Source organism: Drosophila novamexicana, unplaced genomic scaffold (assembly GCF_003285875.2).
Source record: "Drosophila novamexicana strain 15010-1031.04,08,12 unplaced genomic scaffold, DnovRS2.1 tig00000387-arrow-pilon, whole genome shotgun sequence".
Lineage (NCBI taxonomy): Eukaryota > Metazoa > Arthropoda > Insecta > Diptera > Drosophilidae > Drosophila > Drosophila novamexicana.
The window spans coordinates 1,089,291-1,107,206 of record NW_020824800.1 but is presented as its reverse complement, the minus strand read 5'-3'; the positions used below and the strand labels follow the sequence as shown (position 1 = coordinate 1,107,206).

The following is a 17,916-nucleotide window of genomic DNA, read 5'->3' as shown; positions in this document are numbered from 1 at the left end:
GTAGACAACAGTTGGTGCCTATGTTTTTATGGCACAGCAGCGACAGACAAATTCATCAACCTAACGGCAAGGACGAGAAGCTCTCTGGAAGCTATTATTGCCACCCGAAAATACATTTCATACGCGCCAAAGATGAGAGAGAAAAAAAAGGAGAAATCATTCAAATTCGAGCAAAAAAATTAAATTGCATTTGTGTGTTTCGCTCGCATGTAAGCAGAGACATCTTCCATTTCTTTTGCTGTATCTGTATCTATCAGATGCATACATTATACGTGTGTGTGTGTGTGTGTGCACTTGCAAGTTTTGCGAATATGCCTGAGTGAGTTGAGTGTGAATGTGAGAGTGTGTGCATTAGTTAAGCTTTACATTTGCACATTAAAAGGCGAATTGTGTTTTAGCTTTTTGTGCATTTTTCGCAGCGCCAAACTTGAACATTTTCTAAGCCCTTAAAAGTGTTTCATGTCGAATACTTCAAATGTATTTTAAGCATTTTATGATAAACAACATATATTATTATAACGCGAATTTCTGCCTGTAAATATATTCTAGCTGCCTTCCATATATACAAATTTAAGAATACACTCATTTACATGCATACAGTAGACAATTTTCTTCTTCTCTTAGGCCCACGCTGTGAGAGATTCTTTATTGGCTTCGGTGCTTATAAATGAAATTTGTATAGGATATATATGACACCCAAATATCAAACGGATATATAGAAATCAACAATAATTTAATATAATATAACCTATTTTCATTCAGGAAATATATTTTTTGCAATAATAAATGTTTGTCAAAACTTCATCCTAAATATTTATGTTGATCGGATAAAAGTAAAGAATTACACGTTAATTAAAGCATATATACATTATTATTAGCTTAGTGTTCTTACAAACTTCAACGCATTGCTAAATAGATGTTTACTTAAAGTCGTTTGGCTAACTAAATTATTAATCTATATAATCTATAATATATAGTATTAATTATGATATTAAATTAGATAATCAAACTTATACCAATTTGTCCACAAACAAAATTTAATTCTAATTGTTTGTGGAAAGTTTAGCGAGGAGCTGTACTATGGTACATGCGAGTGATACATAGTGATAAACCGATCCACATTTGGGACGTAGCCAAATGAGTTCGGTTGTGTGTCTGTGTGTGTGTTGAAGAAAAGTAATTAAGCAATTCAAACGCATTTTGACATTTCCAAAAATATGTCAACCCCAAAAAAGCGAGTGACTCGAGAGTGTGCAAAAAAAAAAAAAGAGAAAGCAAATAAAAGAAATGGCAAATCGATGCCTATGGCCGGGTTGGACTATGGCAATTGCCGATGTGGCTACATGTTGCCAAAAACCCGAAACACAATCGGATCGTAATGCTAGATCGTGTGGGACTAGACATACTCATACACTATAATTGTATCTCTATCAATTGTTGTTGTTTGGTTTTTGAATGTTATTTTTAAAGCACGATGTTCGCATTTCGACGACGAGGCCCATTCGAACCAGCCAGCAGTTCCACGATCGGCCAATCTTCCGTATATACCAAAGCGGCTAAGTATAGACAGCCTGCTTGGTGTGTGTGTGTGTGTGTGTGTGTGTGTGTGTGATGCGCCTGCGTAAGAGGATCAGTGGTGTGGATCATTTGAGGCGGAATGTGGAAGCAAAAGCCCGAAAACAACAACAACAACACTAAGAACAACAACATCAACGACGAAGTCTTTGGTATATTTTGGGCGGACGATCTTAGCTATATAACAAGCTATATATCAATAGCTATACGCCTTATGTACATGTATAATAAGCAAGACAAGAAGACGAGACAAAGTTATAAATATGTACGAAATAAATATATATACATTGAAATACATATACAAATGAAATGAAAGTTCTCATCATCGCCGGCACTGGGCAGACGGGTAGGTGAGCGGAGTGGGTGCTGGCGGGCACAGTTGCCAGTTGCCAGTTGCGAGTTCTCGATTCTTTGATTCTTGATTCTCGGATCTTTTTGGGGTAGCGCTTGTGCGTTCGGGCTGCCGGTACAGTTATAGCCGGGCGAAACGGGCAGCAGCAACGCGTTGGGGGCCGCCGCCACAAACAGCGCCAAGAATTAATTTGAGAATATTTTTTGCATCCTTTAGTGCATTACCGATTCTGTTGTCGAGCTGTGCAGATCGGTTGACTCCGGCCTGCCCTCTCCGCTTTGTTTATAATATAAAAAAAAATAAAAAAAAATTAAAAACAGAAAAACACTGATCAAGTGTTCAAGCGCAGTGCTCCTAAAAAGTCGCTTGTAAAAAAATATTTGTAAAATACTTTTTAATATGTTTGAAAAGATGTTGGAATTCAAAACAGTTCAACGCGAAAGTGAGCGCATTAAATGTGGAAGGCAAGAAAATCCAACTAAAAAAGGTCTTGATAAAGTTCAGTTCAACACGCTGGTGTGCACTTTCAAGCAGTCTCTGGCTATTTATGGAGAGTGCCGCAAATTGTTATAAATACAACAGAGTAACAGCCAGCGCAGAAATCGCCAGAGAAATCTGTGTCTGTGCATGTGTGCGAATGTGTGAGTATCTGTGTGGGGCTGCGGTATGGTATGCGAGTGCTGAATAATGCGGCTCATCGCTATTTTCGTATATAGCGGAAATATAAAGAAATAATCTATTATAACATATCATGTATATACTTATATGCTTATAGTTGAGGTTAACAAATGTTCAGCTACTAAGTGAAAATTATATAAAATTTAGTTTGATATTTTAACCCTCCATTCAAATTGAAAATATGCCTAGTTATATAATGTACATTGCTTCAGCTTATTACATTTTTTTTTTCCATAATCCCAGAGGTTTTTAAAAACTAAAATATGTTTGTCCTTTTTGTTATTTATATATTTTTTTTTTGTTGCTCAACTCTATTTAAATAGACTAGTTAAGAGTGATTTTAAGGATTAACAAAAAATATATTTTCCGCTCTTTAAAATTGTCGTTCTGCTATTATTTTTTTGAAATCCCTCAACCACTTAGATCCTTGTCAACGTATTAACATTATCCGCTTTACGCATGCAGCTCACTAATTAATTTGAATTAAAATATGTACACGTTAATAGCTTTAATAGCATTTAAATAATTAGTTACATGCGGACCAAGCCGCCTTTTTGATTCAATGCTATTATTATTGTTATAGGCACATAACTCTCGAAACTCTTGCCATTGGCTTGTCCATTTGTTGCTGCTACACAGAAATTATAATTTAACAAAAGTGCATAAAATTGGCGCAAAGTGCATTAAAAACATACATTAAGGCATCTGCGAGCTGTTAAGTTCGGAGTATTCGACTATGGGATATGCTTTGCCTTATTAATTTCACAGATTTGTGAAATATTTGCTTTCTGGTCATTTGGTGCAATCCTATCCAATTAGTCAGTATATTGCAGTGCACTTATCCTTCACATCGTTGTAGATACTGCATCTCCAACTAAAATAATTACAGGGTATACATTGGGCAATGCACAGGCCGCACAGCAAATTGCTAATTAAAATACGCCATTGTGAATTTATTTTTTTTTTTCGTATTTTTCGTATTTTTTTCACTTTGACCAACGCTGCTGACACGCTGACAATTTTCATTACACTTCGATTAAGTTTCATTGCACTGGTCACAAAATGTTAATTGGGAAAAACATTTCAGCAATGGTCTGCTTAATTAAGCGCCTATAAATCCTGCGGCATGGCATGCAGGACATAAATCTAAATTGCAGAAATATTCTTTTCGTTTATTTAGCGTTTTGTAAAAACCAGAATTTGAGAAAACTATTTGTTCTGTCCATTAAAAAAATCATGAAGTTTAGAAAAGGTGTTTCTCATGCTGGAATTGATTCCCGTTCGTTTTTTTCTTGTTCTTCGATTTTATTTGGTTCCTGTGCTTCATCCTGGTCCGTTGGTGGCTCCGGCTTAGGGTCTGGTTCTGGGGCGGGTGGGCCTGCGGTTGCTGACGGAGACTCTGATACAGCTTGCTCCGGTGTTGGAGCCTTATCGGGTATCACATTGTACTCCGGCGACGCATGGCACAGATCCGCCTGGAACAATTCCGGGCCCGGAAAGCTGGGCTGAGTGCCACGGTGGCCAACAGCGTAGGCGGCACAAATGTTGGCCGCACTGATGTGACTCTCCCGCCTCAGATTTGGAAACATTGACATGTGGTAGGCCAGACTGCCCAAAAAGGCCTCACCCGCGCCTGAAGTGTCGGCCAAGAAGCGCACTGGCGCTGCCGGACACTGGGTGCAGACTTCCCGATCCTTACTTGACAAATGAACAGCGCCCAGTGGTCCCATCGTGATGATGACACTCTTGGCACCCTTGTCTATCAGATCATTGGCAGCCGCCTTGGCATCCTGCAGTGTTTTGATCTCCTCGCGGTCCGTTAGCTGCGCCGCCTCCAACCTATTGACGCACAAAATAGTTGGCGCTTTGATCAGCTCCACATTCATATTTTTGGGTACCGGCGAGACATTCAAAATGGATTCACCCTTAAATTGCTTCAGCGCGCAGAGGGCGGCCTTCTCATCCGTTTCCAGTTGGCATATCAGTACCTTGGCGCGCTTGAACACCTTCTTTGCGCGGGAGACATCGGGGGTCTTCAGGCATTCGTTGGCACCGGCCATCACGATGATAGCGTTCTCAGTATTATCGGCCACAATGATTTCCGTCAAGCCGGTTTGCTTACCCTCTGCCCTACCCACAAAGTCCACATTGATCCCCAATTCCCGCAGATACTCGTAGTAATCATCGCCCAGCTTATCTTGGCCCAATTTGGACACCAGGGCACATCTGCCGCCCAGTTTTGCAGCTGCTACGCATTGGCTGGCGCCCTTGCCGCCATAGCATTGTTCCCTGTACATGCCAAACAACGTCTCCCCGGGCCTGGGCAGCTCATTGACATACCTGCAGGATTTGAAGGGTTCCATGGATAAGCAATGGATTTGTGTAGAAGCGCTTACGTAATGTAGTCAATATTTGATGAACCAAACACTAGCACATCCAGCTCCATTTTGGATTTCTTGCGCTTTCCGCTCGATAATTTTGTTAGGCCAAATAATTTGATTTTTAAAATAATTGACTTAAAATTCACTTTAGCAGCTTTATACATAGTAGCAAATTTTGGCTAAGTGAAACACTCTTTTTTTTTCTGTACAAAAACTTACTGCAGAACAATTTAAAAAAGCCTGTTTGGCAACAAGCTTACAAGGTTTCTAAATGTTGTGCTACCATTTCGTATGACTCGTAAGTTTTGACGTTCGTCGAACTTCAATGAGTACCTGCCACACGGCTGCCTACTAAAGGTGGAGTTCACAGTTAATACAGGTGTTGTTATAGTTGGTGGAAATTAAATAAACCGGTTCGAACCCATTTATTTATTGGTAACTATAAGCAGTAACTTAAGCCAAGCTGGTGCAAAAAAAACCGACCAATCTGAAGCGTGAACTAATACGAAACAAAATCCTTTTGAGGTAGACCCATCACAATAATCAATATATGAGCTAAAATATAGGTCAATTAAGTTTCGTAAATACTTTCTTTTTAAATACAAAAGAGCCAAGTTTCAAGATCAAAACCACAATTCGGCTAAAACTACGCCAAGCTTGTAAGATATTTACATAATAATTGTTTGAAATTGAGCATAATTAATTGCTCGATTAATTGTTGTTTAAGCCTGTATTTCTTTCATTGACTGTTTAGAATGCGAGCTTCCCTAGATCGAAATCCTGAACATATGATTACCATTTGACATTCGAGCTGTTGATTTGCTGTAAAACTGCGCACCACATGGTCTGACATGGTCTGACTGGCTGGACTGATCTGGCCTGGCCAGGCCTGGCCTGGCTCGGTACACTTTAGGCGGGCGCTGGGAAACGCCTGCGGTGTCTGCAGATTGCATCCATGTGCCACATCCTGCATCAACAACGCTGACGCTGACGCTGACGGCGACGGCGACGCCGCGTGGGTATTGCCATTAAGAGCGTCGCATTTGTTGATGCTCTTCAAGTAGGTAAAAACTATAACGGAGCACATGTGTTGGACTTGACCTGCAAGCGGGTCGACTGCGACGCTTCATGTGGGTCTCGGTATCGAGGGCTGGCGAGTTTTTAATTTTAGGCACCTATATAAACGTCTGTTTACACTGCGCTTAGAGGACAGTCGCATTTGCCAGGGCACGCAGTTAACTTCCATCTCGTGTATGGGTTTAAGATTTGATTTGGTTGGATCTGTTTCTAAATCGAAACTGTGAGCTACGCGGATTTTGTTTTGTGTGGCACATTTCGTTGCCGGAATGTGACCAGAGAAAAAAGTACAAGCACAAAAATTAACAAATATAACAAAAAATGTAAAGAAAAAATCGTTTAAGCGCAAAGCTAAAGCCATACACAGAGACGCAGCAGGCGGCGGCAGTGGGGCACGCGCGGTGGACCTCTCTGTCTCTCTGGCCATGTGGCGCAAAATATGCGCATAAAAAACAAAGTCCAAACAGAAAGGGCGCAATTTTATTGCGGGCGCCGTGAGGCGCCCTCACACACTCACACACACACACACACACACACACCCACACGCAAAAAATCAGCATTAAAAAAACGAAAGAAAAAAAAAGCAGCTGGCAAAAAGTTTATGAATTTTTTGTGCAGGCGCGTGAAAAATGTAACAAATAAAAAAAAAAAGTAAAAACAAAAGCAGATACAACGCGAACAAGAGTTGTATTCAGGACCACGCCCCACAACGCCCAGTCACATATAAACACACTTCACTGCGCTTAAAAATTGCTTTATTGCAGTTGGACTATAAAAACGCACGGCAAAAAGTATTAAGCCCCATCTACCCCAACCACTAACAAAAAGCACAAAATAAAAGTAAAACCACCAAAGCCAACGAGAAACAGGAAAATTTGCAAGCCACAGCCGCAGCGCAAGAAGCACAAGGATACCAAGGATTTAGTTCTAAAACAGCAAAAAGAAATAAAATAAAAACAAACCAAAAAAAAAAACGCCATAGTTGGCTAAGAATTGCCCCGAAAATTGCAGTTAGAGTATTGTGTAAAATGTTTTTTCCAACTGTTGTTGCAATTACATTCACCATTGTCATTATTTAAGTGAAAATCAGCAGCGAAACAGACTGGGAAAACGGCAAATGGAAATGCAACAACGCAAGTAAGATATTAAAGTTAAGAGTGTGTTAGTTGTAATGGTTCTTAAAAATGTGCTTACTTAGCCTTTGAGAGTTCCATGCTTCCTTACATTCAATAGTATTCAAATAAGCATATGGAATGTAAAGAAGTATGGAGCGAAATCTGGCGAAACATCACAAAAACAACAATAACATTAAGCAGCCGTTAGATACTAAGTTTAATGCAACAACATCAAGAAACAACTAACTAAATGTCAACTATGTTAAATTATAAAATATATAGTGCAAGCCGAAATAAACTCTGTCAAAATCCTCTGATAGCGAGATCTGATACGATCTACATGTACGTACATCATGATTCATAAGAATTAGATTCAGTGTTGAGTAGCGTCGTAAATGCAGTTCTTTTAAAATTAATCAACTTATAAGATACAAAAATGGTTATCTAAAAATTGTACAAAAGCAATGTTGCTTAAACAGGAGTTATTACCTGATTTTCAAATGAAGTTAAAAATAAAAGTTCTATATTTAAACAATTTTATAATATAATATCGAGATACTTTTCATATGTAAGCATATTGGCATCTTTACGTCAAGGCCAGTATAAAGAGAACATATTTTATAGTACTTTTATTTGCTTATGAATGAACTCATGTTAAAAATAGCAAACAGGCAGCAAACATTTTGAAATATCTGAAAATATTTGTCTGTATGTATAAAAACTATATATGTATCTGCATATATGTAGCTGTGGATGTATTTGCTGCGTATCGCATTTCGTTGCTCCCATTGAGAATGTTGTTATAAATAAATTCAAGTGGACGAACCATTTGGAACATGGCAACAAAGGTTGTTTAGTTAACTTAAGTTGCTGCACGTATTATAAATAGTAAATGTGTGTGTGTGGGTGTGTGTGTGTGTGTGTGTGCAGGGCTTTCGGGTTTTGCGGGCGAGCCAGTTCGAATTGCAGTTAAGCACAGGACAACTAAGCCCCAAACATGTGCAGCAAAGTGGATTTACCAAGCTGAAATTATCACTGGAGCTGCAAGCCATGGGCTATGCGGCGCATGTGGCGCCATCTAGCGGCGGCGTCGGTGGCTATAACTTAATGCAATTAATATGCAAAATCGTGACACACACACACACACACACACACACACATGCATATACTGAGACAGTAAGGAACGACGTGCACAGCATGTGCGGAACGATGCAGTCAGCCAGGTTCAGGTTCAGGATCGTGTGCAGCAACAGTAACGAATCCAGCGAGTGGGAGAGGGAGTGGAAGTGGGAGTGGTATTGGGAATGGGAGTCATCATCATCATCGTCGTCGTCCTCGTCCTCGTCCTAGTCCTCGTCCTCGTCGTCGTCGTCGGTAGAGCGCATTAAAAACAGCGCGGCGAAGGCAAAGTGCGCCAAATTGATGAGCGTCACGTGCGTTTTGCTCACTTTATGCCACGCCTGCAGCCGGCGGTGTCATGCTGCATGTGTGCGTGTGTGTACTTGTGTGTGTGTGTCTGACAATGCTGTGACTTGAGCTTTTTTTTTTTCAATTATTATGGCTATTTTGTTGGTTTAATCCGCAGTTCGATACAAAGCCTCACCGTCAAATTCCTACTTTAATTAATTATTATACATTTTATATTTGAATACTGAAAATATGGTGAACGCAATGTCAAAAACCAAAGAAATGAATTATATGTTTAGGTTTGTATAAGACTGAATTTTGCTTAAGGATTATAGAAATCATAACAACTTGCCTGGATAATCATTAGCCCAGAGTGATTGCGCATGTATCTGCAAATACATCAAAGATACATCAAATAAATTGTCTAGATTTTCGTATAGTATACACATTTTACAAAAATATCACGCTGCTTAAATAATTCACAGATTAACATTCAATTGTGTAGTACTTAATAGACGTTCAAACTTACTGTAGGGGTCGAAAGTTTTACTCTTCTATATTACATTGTCTACCTATTTAAAATAAAAATATGATCACATCTACTGGGACAGGATATCTACTGTTTGGGTACACTCTACTATGTGCATGCATATATTATACAATCACATAAAATTAATTATGCTCTTATAATATTCATATGCAGTCTACCGAAAAAGTAATTGCTTTTGCTACGGAAACCGAATTCTGTTCAGAGTTTATTTTCTTGAAAGTCCTGGTTTGCTACGCTGCAAATGTTTAGCCTTTTTCTAGCCAACATCGATAGCTGTTCATCTCTAGACTGCTCAGCTATAACTTTTTGTTCTCCTCGCTGTTGTTGCTGCTGCTGCTGGCGCTGCTGCTGATGCAGTTGTTGCAGGACAAGTCGTTAAAGTAAACAGAGCATCTGCTGTAGCCTCTAGTAGCCATGGCACCATAGTACCCATAGTACTCATATAACTCGTTGTACGAGTTGCATGCTATAAAGCGCTTAATTTTTTTACGTGTGTGCAATTTCTACAAGGTGAGAAATATGGCAAGCGATACAGGTGTCTGAAATGGTTGAGAAACAGGTTGTGATTCTGTGTAGTCTATTTTCAGAGCAAACTCCTAGTCAGAGTGCCAGCTCAGTGGGGCCTGCTTAAAGCCATCTACAAACATTTGGTGGCAAATGCCGAGCTAGAGCACAAATTGACCCACATTGGCGACCGGTCAACAAAACAAGCACAGCACAGGAGTTGCTGAGGCTGCCACGCCCCTTGGAGCAGCATTAAATATTTTGATGGCGCCCGCAAAATGGCAAATTAGTTTCAATTAAATAATGTTGTCGCAATTTAGACACAGCAGACAGCCCAACAGGCGGGTGTGGCACTCACACTTCAGCTATCCGCTTGTCAGCTCTCGGATCTACACACACACACACACGCGCACACACAAATAGTGAAAACATGCTGAGTTTATGCATAACGCAAATATTGCGGCATGTGGAGCGTCGCAAGAAGCAGGGTCCATGGCAGCACAGCATCCTTGTCACTCTCCTCGCCCGCGTCCGCGTCATCGTCCTGACCGTCCATGTCTACAGCTTCCCAGCATGTCCATGCAATAACGATTGTGGATTCAACATAATGCCCTCATAATTACTGCACACACGCCTCAAAGTGGTGGGCTGGGATGTCGCTGGCCAAACGCAGCAGCGGCAATGAGCTGACAGCCCATTAGACGCCAGACCAAAACCCAAGCTCCAAGCCAACCCCTAGTTGGCCATAGCCGCAGTCTCCTGACTGCAATTTGCATTAGATGTGCGCTTTGTGTTATTAATTTTGAGTGCTCCCATTTTTCATTAAAGTGTGCACGCAACATTTATGAAATTAATATATGTCAGCCGCTTTAGAGATTGTAAAAAATAACCTTCAATTTCCTTGACTTTAATTGGCAGAATGTAAAAAATTGTTTTTAATTTGAAATGTGTGCAATGAATAAATTAAAATATTCGGCTGGGAAAATCTACTTATTGTTGGAGTCCGTTTTTTTTTTATAAGCAAAATATGTGCGCTGAATTTCAAATGAGACGTACTTGTTGCTGATTCTTGGTCGAAAATCGAATGAAAAACAGTTTAATGCAAAAGTTATACGGATTCAATGAATATCACATGATGTTTTAGATAAACATAATATGTTTTTCATTCGCAACTTATTATATATTAATTATTTATACGGAAATACAATGCATAAAAGATGAAAAGTAATTTGTAATTTGAATCAGGACAACAAAAATAAAATGATGAGAAAATGAAGCAAAATAAAATTAATGTTAAATTTATTATGCAATTTTTGGTCGGTTTGGTTTTGCACTTGGTTGCATTTTGCCACGCACAAAACGCAAACTAAACAGGACATGGAATACAAATTGAGATGGGGGGCAGGACATGGACATGTGGATATAACATGCAAGAACCTGACATAAACATAACATGCAAATACTTTGTAAACGCATATAATTCATTGTACTATATTCAATTTATAAACTGTGTATTAATTCATTTGCTCACAACTGTCTATACCCTGTACTCTGGGTAAACAGGGTGTATTGTTTGTGCACTGCATGTAACTGACAGAAAAAAGCATCCCTTCAAGTGTTTTACTTATATTCTTATTAATTTTTAGCTGAGAAATCCGTCAAGCTTCGAGATTCCAAGCGAAGGACACCCGATTGCTTATGAAGAAAGTTGAAATGTTTTGCATGGCTAAAGGGTATCTCCTGGTCGAGCACTCTTAGCTTTAGTTGTTTGACAAATTTGCATTTTGCTATGCGGTTTTGCTATTTGCATAAATCAATTGAATATTGTGGGCAGTGTGTCGAGTATCATATTTCTAATTATGTGCAGAGCACTTTTAGTTTGTTTAATTTATGTAAATTGTTTGTTTGTCCAGGAACAATCCCCCGCTTAGCACTTGTCCCTGATTAATTGTTTGTGGCCGCTTACCACTTTTTTTGTTTTAACCCATTTATATTTTTTATATTTGCGCAAACAGTGCGCAGTAATTTAAGTGGAAATTTAATTAAGCTATTTAATAGTGCTAAATATAAGCAATTAATATTAATGCACTCGTGTAAACGCAGCCGAAAGTTTACACGATTTAATTATAGATTAGGGCTGCAATATTATATTATTTGTCTACCCTGTAACCAACTGACGATGGCAGAAGAGTCTAACCAAGATTGGCAAATACTTACACGAAAAAAGTCTGCCAAGGCCTGGCTCAGCTCAGCCCGAAAGGGTGAAGAATAGATAGAATAGTTAAGCTAATTCGCATGCTTTAAAAATGTATCATCATGTACTCTATTCCAGTATCAAAGACAACCCTCTGACATTAATTAAGCACATGTTAAAGTCTCTTTAAGCTATAATTAATTAAATTTTCGAAAATCTCAGTCTGTCAGTTATGTTATAGCATAGCTTCAAGTCGAGCCAGCTTATTTTGTGTGCTTGTAGGGAATTTAGCATCTCTTGTTCTTTGGTTTATTCAAAAGTAATTTTCTGATTGCACGCTAGTTGCGGGCATGAGGTTTAAATTGTATTACAATGTGTACTTGATTTAACTAATTTCTGGGCATGTCCTGTTTATTATGGCAATTAATAGAGCTCTGCGCCCTAATGCTAATGCAATTTGCGCACAATGGGGCGTGGCAGATACGTGTATTGTGCCATGCACACAGTAAACTCTTAATTGGAATCATCTTTTAATTGCCATATTAAGCACGCTCTATAAGTACAGACACCCACGCACACACACTGTACACACACACGGGCAAGCAATTATGCATGAAGACGGTATTTAGTTGAAATTGATTGCACACGACAGAGACAGTCGATTGGGTAGATATGGAGCACAGTTTATGTGTATATACACATACATTTGTATATATATGTATATATTGAGACTTGTCAAGTAAAACTTCGATTCATTCAGGTGTTGCGGTGTGCTGTGTGTGTGTGTGTGGGTCTACACTCAATTAGACAGTTTGACAGTTGAACAAATTGTGCAATGCTAGCCAAATTCAGTTCTGCATTTGGCACTGTATTTGGTTAATTGATTTGTTCTGTTTGAGCTAAGCTAAGCTGAAGTCCATCAATCCATATATCATATACATCTATCTATCTCTATTTATAACTGACTATCTGATGACTATCTTTTGTCCATAAATTGGAACATATAAGTGCTTAAGATTTATCTGGCTAATGCTGCACAACTATTGATGACATTTCAATGATAATGATAATAAAGATGCTTACCACGGAGAGAAGTGGTCATGTCCACCTTAAACTACACACAATGTTGTCTTTTTACAAATCAAATTCTTAAGAATTTCCAAAGCTTTTTGAACAATTCCAAGTTTAACTTTAAGGCAGCTTATAGATTCGAAGATATCAAAAATGTTGAGAATTGAACTGAAATTGATTTTCAGAATATACTTAATAATCCAAGAAAATGTGCCGACTGTTGTGTTCCATTTGCAGAATATTGCAATTATTAATGCAGAACAGCAAATTGCTTAAATGAACGTGTGTGCGTGTGTGTGTGTGTGTGTGTGTGTGTGTATTGGTAGCCAAGAGGCAGTTACGACCTCGAAGTGCCTGCGAGTGCTTCATTTATTAAGGGATTTATGTGGGGCGTAAATCAAGTGCGCAAATGGATTGGAATTAATAAATGCGTCGGCCGCAACAACAACAACAATAACAACAACAACAACAACAACAACAACAACAACAACAACAACAACAACAACAACAACAACAACAACAATAACAACAACAATTGTAAAAGGTTTTCTTGCTGTGTTTATAGAAATGAATAAGAGAAAACAGCGGAAAAATGATTTTCTACAAATTATGAATGGCCAATGGCCAGAGCCCCGAGAAGTATGCTACAGTAAAATTGATAGTATTAAAAAACACACAGATACACACACGCGCATACATGCAAACATGAAGCCGACGCTCAGTAATTTGATTTTAAATGCAAGTTTTTGTTGTTGCTGTTGTTGCTGCATATTTTATGTTAATTAAACTTGTTGCAACGACTTTTTGTGCATGTATCCGTGGCCGCAACTTGAAACCAATTACGCTGTAATCATATATACACAGGCACGCACACACACACGCACACACACACACACATACAATAACAGTGACTCATATACTGACAGCTTGTTACGCTGCTTAATTCCTCCCCTGACTCTTCAGCTCTTCAGCAGCGCTCTGTCCCTACTACAGCCACCCACTTGGGCGTTTGTTACTTCGTTAGTTAGTTTTGACGTGCCGCCTCCCCAAACAGCGGCAGAGGTTCGCTCCAAGCGTGAAATAACTTCCGCAGCGAATTTTATGTTCGTTGCAAATTTTTATTCACAAAATGCACAATGCGCAGATACCTCAGAGAGTGCTAGTGTGTGTGTGTGTGTGTGCAATTACAGCTCACATATGCGCGCATGTGTATGCCTGGATGTGTGTGTGTGTGTGTGTGTGGTATAGTTTTGCTGACTGTGTTCGCAGTTTTTACATTTCGCTGTCATTCACCTAGCGGCGCATGTGTTTTAATGAGCTTCAAGTTATGATGCGTGGCCGTAACAAGCTGAGCGGATGATGCAAGCCGGCTGAATGAAAGGTGCTTCAGCATTGGAATCCAGATATATCAGATATTCATAATGATTTCTAATTCAAAATCGTCTGACTAAACAAATAGCAAACATATTTGGGAAGAAGCCTTTGGCGGTAAAAACTTGAGTTGGCAGTTCTTACTTTATAATAATATAATAATAAATTATTGCAAACTAAATAACATTGAACAATACAAATTGATAAAAGCGTGTTCTTACGCAGATAGCCCAGAAGGCGAGCTCTTAATGAGCTGGCATTGCCTTAAATTTACGACTTCTTCTTTCTAGCCAAATTTCTCAGATAGACCTCTTTGTTTATCGACGCCCACGGTTGAGATTGCGCCGAAAGGTATATTATTATATTTATATATTTACTTGTTCTCTTTGGACTATATTTATTTTAAAATTAAAAATTCTTCAAAAGGCAAAGCTGAGCCTAAGCCTGTTAACAAGAGGTCTCTGGGTTTCCTTTCCTGTAGGAAGCTCTTCAATGGCAGCTGGGCATTAGGAGCTGGAGCGTGAGATTCACATAGCTCCCTTCCAGTTCTGCAAACACTGCGGTTTTTGAGTTTCAATTGACAGAGTTCTAGTTTCCTAAAAAGCTACTCTAAAGAGATAGGACTATATGTAGACATGTAAACATCAGGATTGTTAGCTTTGAAATGTCTGTCTGTCTGATTAAAGCTGTCGTCATACAACTGTGCATTTATTTGACTTGCTTCTATTGAAATAATCAGTAAAAATGTGTATTTGGTTTAAACTCTTATTATGTTTAAATATCTCTGTCAATTTCATATATCTCGTATATCTAGACTTTGTAAAAAAAATTAATTTGTTAGCGTGACGAAATTTGGTATTAAAGAGCATTCAATTTTGTCTAGAATGTCATAAAAATTGCTCAAATAAATTTAATTGCAATTATATATAGATTATATGAAATTTGAAAATGTTTTATTAAAAGGCACATTTAATTTGCTCTCTTCTGTGTTTGGCGTAAAATAATATATATTTATTCCCTCTAAACTGCTTTTAAGGTGATTTAACTGTAAACTAGGCAAATAAAAGCAATTAAAGTATGCAATAATATTAAGTGCCACAAATATTGCCCACAAATATTGGCCACAAAATATGCGAATTGCCAAAAATGGCCCAAAAATAGGCAACATTTAAATTAAGAACGTTGCACGAAGCCCAAATTGTCGCACACACACACACATATACACACCCACACCTTTTACTGAGTGAGCTGTGTGTGTGTGTGTGCATCGTTGGCATTGGAGAGAGAAACAACGCAACTAACGCAGTGAAAGCGCCTAAAGGCAGGCTGTGAAAATGCACTTACCAAAGTGTTGAAATGTTGCACAACTTAAATTAAAATGACTTTGTCGACTTGTTTGTCCCCGAAATCCCCTCAGAGTTCGACCTTCAACAGGATTTTAATATGATCATAAAAAAAAAATACTGAATAAAAATTAATTTAATATTTCTATACCCTTTATCTGGTGATAAAATGAACAAAGCAGAATTTATAGATCTAAAAACTATTTTATATACAATTATTTTCGGTTGTTCATATAGAACCTTAAAATTATAAAATATGAAAGTACACCTTAAAAATTAAGTTTATAACACTTTTTCGTTGACTACAGGGTATGTGATGGCCTATACGCTACATTTCCTTCAGCCTTATTTCGTGCTGCCTTTGCGTGTGGTTTCGGCTGCTGTTGTCCTTTTTGTCTACCTCGCCCCCAAGTTTGTAATTATTTTGCTTCTTCGTTTGCCGCAAGTGTGAAAATATTGTAAGAACAACTTTTTTGTCTGAAGTCATTTTGCATGCTTTCTCCCAAACTCTCAACCCCCTCCATCTTTCGCTACTGTTTCTTACTTTTTATGCAGCCTTAACGCTGAATAATAATGGTGGTAAAAGTTTTTTATCGCCGCGCTCGGCATGCCGTTTGGTAAAGTTCAGGTAAGGAGTACCGAGCTCGCCTATTAAAATATATATAGGGTATTTAATTCAGATGTGCGGTTGGTCAATGGTCTACAAATTTCTGTGTTTCTTTTGCCCCTGTATAACAGTTTGAGGTTTGTGTCTGCACTAAGGCTAGCCAAGACACGCGCACGGATTGATTTCACCACCAACTTGCTCAAAACGGTCAACGATCTCAATTTGAAAGAAACCCACCACCAGAAATGGTGGAGGAACAAACGCATTGAGAGACTGATGCAGAGAGCGAGAGAGTGAGAGTGAGAGAGAGTTCGAGTTAAAGAGGGAGTGAAAAACGTGTGTTGTCGTGTTGAGCAGTGGGAGGGAAAAGAAAAGTGGTGGGAATTTCTAGTATGATAAAACAGGTATACAGAGAGTGCTGTGACCTTTTTATCATTTTATTTATAGACAGCAAACTGTGTGGACAAGTCTCAAATTTTAGTCTTTTATAAATCTGATTATATTTTAATAATGGCTCTAGATAATTATTTCTATAAGGTAAGACGCTATCATCCCAATATACTGACCAATGTGGGGCGTGTCTTATTGAATGCCAAGTGCACCACACCTGACCATACTATGACTCTCGCCCAGATACGTGGTAAGTTTCAAGCGCAAAATATTATTGGGAAGCTAATTGTCTTGAGTTTGTCTCTCTTGTTCCTTGCAGCTGCTTACAGGGAACTAACTGATGACAAATTTCCCAGTATGGGCGATCCACGGGTAGAAATGTGTTTCTTGCTCTCAATGCCGCATATCGCTTGTTTCTCCAATAAGCACGGCACATTCCATTTTTACATCATTCGGGAAAATGAGCCAAAATAAGTTGGGATTTTACCAATAGAGGAATTTTACGGATTAAGTGCAATTTATAACAACTTTTTCATAGTTTTAATTTTATGGATACTATTTAAGAAATACACAAAATCGTGCGTGCGCTAATATTTTATGTCTAATTTGGTTTTTGTATATTTTTTGGAAATACAACTTTAGAAAATAATTGCAAGTTGTTTCTGGTCACATTAGAGATAAAAGAATAAGATTGATATCTAAAAAAAAATTAAGCTTTATTTCGTATTGGTCCAAAATTCAATTTCGCATTTAGTCAACAAATCGAAGCTGGGCCAATAAAATCAATGCCAAAACAACCCACAATCCAAAAAAAAAAATCAGACCCAGACAGCAAACAATTGTTGGCCAACAGAGAACACATCAAATCAAATGAATATGCGCCCGCAGATTTACATACTGTAAACATATATACGCCGTACTAAACAGAGCCAGAGAAGCTGTCTATAAAAAAAAAACACACAAAACCGAACAACAAACAAACTAATAAAACTCTACAGAGTGCCAGAAACGGACAAATAAACAAACCAACTGAGCAAACTGAATCAAAAACCGACTCAGCCACACTGCAGGGCCGTCAGTTAGTTTTCCAGGGTGGTTGGGGGGTGTGTGTGTGTGTGTGAGGTGTGGGGGGAGGGTCGGTTAGACTAGTTGGGTCACGCAGCCGCAGTGGAGCCAAAGCAAAACGTAATGAAACTAAATGCCGTACCGAAGAAAACCCCAAAACAAATTCATTACGGAACTGCACCTCAGGGGGTGATAATTCGATTCAACGAAAACTTTCCTGATTATTTATTGCCAGC

General features: G+C 38.7%; 2 protein-coding genes across 2 annotated transcripts; one reads left to right on the top strand and one right to left on the bottom strand.

The window, feature by feature from the left end:
- Nucleotides 1–3,650: 3,650 nt before the first annotated feature.
- On the bottom strand, nt 3,651–5,249 carry LOC115760223 (ribokinase). Its single transcript, XM_030701476.1, has 2 exons — nt 5,002–5,249; nt 3,651–4,945 (listed from the first exon to the last, which is right to left on the bottom strand). The coding sequence occupies exons 1-2, from the start codon at nt 5,148–5,150 to the stop codon at nt 3,865–3,867; spliced, it is 1,230 nt and encodes a 409-aa protein (XP_030557336.1). The 5' UTR covers nt 5,151–5,249; the 3' UTR covers nt 3,651–3,864.
- Nucleotides 5,250–16,671: 11,422 nt separating this feature from the next.
- Nucleotides 16,672–17,208, top strand: LOC115759895. The gene is made up of 2 exons (XM_030701012.1): nt 16,672–16,865; nt 16,935–17,208. The coding sequence occupies exons 1-2, from the start codon at nt 16,736–16,738 to the stop codon at nt 17,087–17,089; spliced, it is 285 nt and encodes a 94-aa protein (XP_030556872.1). The 5' UTR covers nt 16,672–16,735; the 3' UTR covers nt 17,090–17,208.
- The last annotated feature ends 708 nt before the right edge of the window (nt 17,209–17,916 follow it).